This window comes from Mandrillus leucophaeus, unplaced genomic scaffold (assembly GCF_000951045.1).
Source record: "Mandrillus leucophaeus isolate KB7577 unplaced genomic scaffold, Mleu.le_1.0 Scaffold299, whole genome shotgun sequence".
Classification (NCBI taxonomy): Eukaryota; Metazoa; Chordata; class Mammalia; order Primates; family Cercopithecidae; genus Mandrillus; species Mandrillus leucophaeus.
The window spans coordinates 3,293,255-3,297,703 of record NW_012103131.1 but is presented as its reverse complement, the minus strand read 5'-3'; the positions used below and the strand labels follow the sequence as shown (position 1 = coordinate 3,297,703).

The window sequence follows — 4,449 nt, the reverse complement described above, 5'->3', positions numbered from 1 at the left end:
TTGCTGCCTGATGACTGAATGAATAACTAACGGATAGCCCCACACAGGCCTGTGCACACCTGCTCTTCTTGGAGACCTTTGACGTAAAATTTTAAGTTTTTATCTGCAAAATCACAGTGCCTAAAGAACTTTAATTCATTTCCTGCAAGCTCTCTGGATACTGGAGTAGAAATTCCTGCAGCAAACCTGAACGTCGACTTACTTTTGCCTCCCCATACTTTGCCTTTCCCCTGTCCTTCCCGTGCCCTTCCCCTGCCCTTCCCATGCCCTTCCCCTGCCCCTGAGGGTCAGCCCCTGCAGGCATCTGTGTGACCCACCAAGAAGAGAGGAGGAACAGGAAATACTCAAGGAAGTGGGAGATGAGGAGGCTGCTGTGCAGCGCAGGAGCCCACGGAGAAGGGGCGTAGTCATGAGTTTAAAGGAAATAGATGAGCAAATGTGTGCTCAGCATGATGGAGGAGACAGAAAGCCAGATCTGCCCAGCGCACGGCCCCAGTGCAGGGGTGGTGGGAGGCTGTCAGGCAAGGGCTTGGTCGGCATCTTTGGGATCTGAGCTGGACAGAGTAAAAACCAAGGATCCAAGACAACTTAGGTGGGTGAGGCAGAAGGACCCTCAGGACCCTCAGTGCAGTTGGGGCTCAGAGGACCATGTGGTAGGGACAAGAGGGCGAGAAGCTACGAGGAGAGCCAGCGGTGGGCTTCAAGGGCTGCCTATGCCTGTAGGATCAGAGGTGCAGCAGTCCAGGGGGTGCCAGGGCTGGGCCAGGCCAGGCCATGGGTGACTCGAGTGGAGTGGAGGTGAGAATCTTCAGGTCACAGTCATGGAAGGGTAGGTCAGAGCAACACACCAGTCATTCACAGGGATGCCAGGGTCAGTCAGGACAATGGAAGGACCTGGAATACAGGAGAACTCTGCAAGAAAAGGGACGAAGGCATCTTGGGGAGAGAACAGTCACTAGGAAGGCTGGAGGTGACCCAGAAAACTGTCATGAGGCTCACAGGAGCAGGGCGCTTCCCTGAGTGGAGGCAGCCATCAGGGACGGGAACACCCATCCTGCTCCTTGACCTGTGCAGCCTTCACCAGAGAGAGAAGGGCAAGCCGTAGTCTCTACTGGAGACAGGTCTTAGGGAACGAGGAGCATGTTACGGGTCCTTCTGGGGACAGACTAAGCGTTTAGTGGCCTGTATTAGGGTTGTCTAACTGCTGCACCCACCAATCCCAAATCTTAGGCTCCAAGCAACAAAGTTGTTTCTTGCTCCTGTCACAAAGCAGTCAAGGTTTTGAGGGTGGCCTTCCACAAGGGGATTCAGGGATCCAAGCCACTTCTGCGGGATGCTCTGCATCTGGTCAGGAGTAGAGGGAAGAAATCACAGAGAATACGAGGGTGGTCTTAGAGTTCAGGCCTGCAAGTGGCACACATGACTCTATTCATTTTTTTTTCCCTTTTGAAACGGTCTCATTCTGTCATCCAAGTTGTTGTGCAGTGGTGTGATCTCGACTCATTTCAGCCTCAGCCTCCTGGGCTCAAGTGATCCTCCAGCCTCAGCTCCCCCATGTAGCTGGAACTGTCGGCACGCATGCCACCACACCTGGCTAATTTTTGTACTTTTAGTAGAGATGGGGTTTCACTATGTTGCCCAGGCTGGTCTTGAACTCTTGCTGGTCTTGAACTCCTGGATTCAAGCAGTCCACCCCCTTGGCTTCCTAAAGTGTTGGGATTATAGGTGTGAGCCACCACGTCCGGCCCATGCCGAGCTAATTTTTAAACATTTTTTGGTAGAAATGAGGTCTCACTGTGTTGCCCTGGCTGGTCTCAAACTCCTGGTCTCAGTCCTCCTGCCTCAGCCTCCCATAACGCTGGGATTATGGGTCTGAGCCACTGCACCTGGTCTCTCCATATTTCTATGATTCTCCATATTCCCACGGACAGCTGTGGCCCAGTCAGTCTGCACTCTCTGGAGGACGTCTGCTCAAATAAAAGCCCAGTTCAGGGAAGGTTCTGTCTTTAGGATCCCAGAGAAACTTGAGGCTTCTCCATGAGGGGAAAGTGAGCCGGCCGAGGTGATTCTAGTTTATCCTCGTATACAAATCTCTACCCACAGAATGGGACACTGTGCAGTCATTAACTGGGACGATAAATACTTACATTCAGAAACAGAAAAGTGCCTGTAACATTGTGCTGACTTGAAAGGAATAGAATAGAGTTCATGTAAAATGAGAGACACACACAAATACTTTTCTAGGCACCTGCGCATATGTATCTGCAAGAATGTTCACTGAAATGTCACCACCAGAATCACAGACGTTCTCAGTACTTTTACAACTTATACTATCTACTGAGAAGATCTCCTTTATATAAACAGAAACAAAAAGAAGAAAAGCCACACAAAAGAAGTCTGCGAAACAAACTAAAACTCTCCAAACCCCAGTTCACCAAGAAAAAAAAAGCGACCCAAACTGTAAGCAAACTAACGGTCAGCGTTTTAAACTCAGGCTCAGATCTGAGAGGCACGTTGTTAGGGGTGCAGTCTCGTGCCTCTGTTAATTCCACAGCTCATTTAGCGGCAAACTTGCCCACAGTACATCTCCATAGAAATGGAACCCACAGGCACTGGCAACTGTAGGACATCATTACCCGGGGAGGTGGCAAACTCCGGAGGCTGAGAGGAGTTCTCACACCAACAAGAAAGGTGAGCCTGGGGTCTTCAAAGGCAGCACGCCCATGGCCTGCCACGTGGCCTCCTAGTGGGCACACTTCAGGGCTGGGTGAGAAATGCTTGGAAACCTGGGTGCTCCCTCCTGGGCGGCTTATAAAAGCCACCCTAGGTTCTGCTCCTTAAGGAGAGGTGACGGGGACGGGGACGAAGCAGGCAGGGAGGGCAAGGGTTCAGACCAGGCCAATGCTCGCCGCCTCCATCTTCCGTCCGACACTGCTGCTCTGCTGGCTGACTGCTCCCTGGTCCACCCAGCCTGAGAGCCTCTTCCACAGCCGGGACCGCTCGGACCTGGAGCCATCCCCACTGCGCCAGGCCAAGCCCATTGCCGACCTCCACGCTGCTCAGGTAGGAGGAAGCTGGAAGAATAGCAACACCCCCAGGCGCACGCATGTGCACACAGGCACATGCACACAGGCGCATGCACATGCTCTCACAGGCACAGGCACGTGCACACGCACGCACAGGCACAGGCCAGGATGCCGACTGTGCCGAGGCAGAGAAGGGCCACGCAGGCTGGGCTGGGAGGGAGGAGTGGCTCCTGTGGCTCCTATTGAACAACCATGAATCCAATGTTAACCTGATTCGACAACCCCACAGGTCAGCCCTAGTGAGAGAGAAATGTCCATGCACAGACAACAGACTGAAATGCCAAGTGCCTTTCCAAAGGCAAGCATGTGATACTGTAGTGGCCAAGGCACTGTCGGAAGGTTTTCTGTGGCTGCTCACCATGCCAGTCTCTGGATGTAGAGAAGGGGACAGCCCTGCAAGGTTCCCCAACACCGCGATAGTGAGGATCCTAAGAGAGCTGTCTGGGGTGGCATCCGTGGACCTCACCTGAGTCTGTGGTGAAGCACCCAGAGGTCCGATGCAGCCGATCCCCTCCTCCGGAGAGTCGTGGTTGGGGGCAGGGAGTGGACCCATGAGATCCCTTGACCTGCCCTGGCACGTGGTCCTGTGGTCACCATAGGCCAGGAGCTGATGCTCAGGGTCAAGTTCAATCCCCAGCTCCCATGGTGCCCCAGAGGCCAGGGCAGAGAACAGGAGAGTCGCCCTGTAGCCAGGCCCTCAGCACCATGGAGGCCGCCGACCTCCCTCCCTCTGTGAGGCCACGAGGAAACCCCCGGGTCTTCAAACCCAACCACTGCCAAGCCCCTCAGTTCGAATTCCCAGCTCTCAGGACATGCCTCACCATGGCCTTCTCTGCGGTGTGGCCACGCCCGGCCTTCCTTGGCACCCCCACCTGCCCCCCACGACTTGCCCCCCACGGCCTCGGGGAGCGTCTTCCTTCCCCCCTGCGCCGACCTCTTACCTCCTCCCGGCACTCGCCCACCTCGCTGCCCAGGTCTCCTGCTCCTCGGGCCTGGGGCGCCTCTGACTCAGCCTGGTGCCCCTCCAGGGCCGCACTCAGGAAGGCGCCCAGGACTCGCTCGCTCTCTCCTGTCCACCTCCCTCCTGTCTCTGTCCCTCACTGCTGCTCTCTCTGTATCTCTCTCCCTATTTCTATTGCTATCTCCATCTGTTTCTCCCTGGCTGTCTCTCAGCTTCTGTCTGTCTTTGTCTCTCTGTCTGTCTCTGTGTCTCCCCCCATGTCTCTGTCTCTCCAGACTCTGGGGCAGCCCGGGAGGGCCCGGACCGAGGCGGCCCAGATGAGGGTGCCTTTCTCTCCCCCAGCGGTTCCTGTCCAGATACGGCTGGTCGGGGCTGCGGGCGGCCTGGGGGCCCAGTCCGGAG

At 55.4% G+C, this 4,449-nt stretch overlaps 1 protein-coding gene across 1 annotated transcript in view; it reads left to right on the top strand.

Moving 5' to 3' along the window:
* Nucleotides 1-2,901: 2,901 nt before the first annotated feature.
* The window catches only part of MMP21 (matrix metallopeptidase 21), a 10,121-nt gene continuing 8,573 nt past the window's right edge, over nucleotides 2,902-4,449 (top strand). The window contains exons 1-2 of the mRNA XM_011986447.1: nucleotides 2,902-3,063; nucleotides 4,323-4,412. Coding sequence (XP_011841837.1) covers nucleotides 2,902-3,063; nucleotides 4,323-4,412 — 252 coding nt within the window. The remainder of the gene's footprint in view (nucleotides 3,064-4,322; nucleotides 4,413-4,449) is intronic.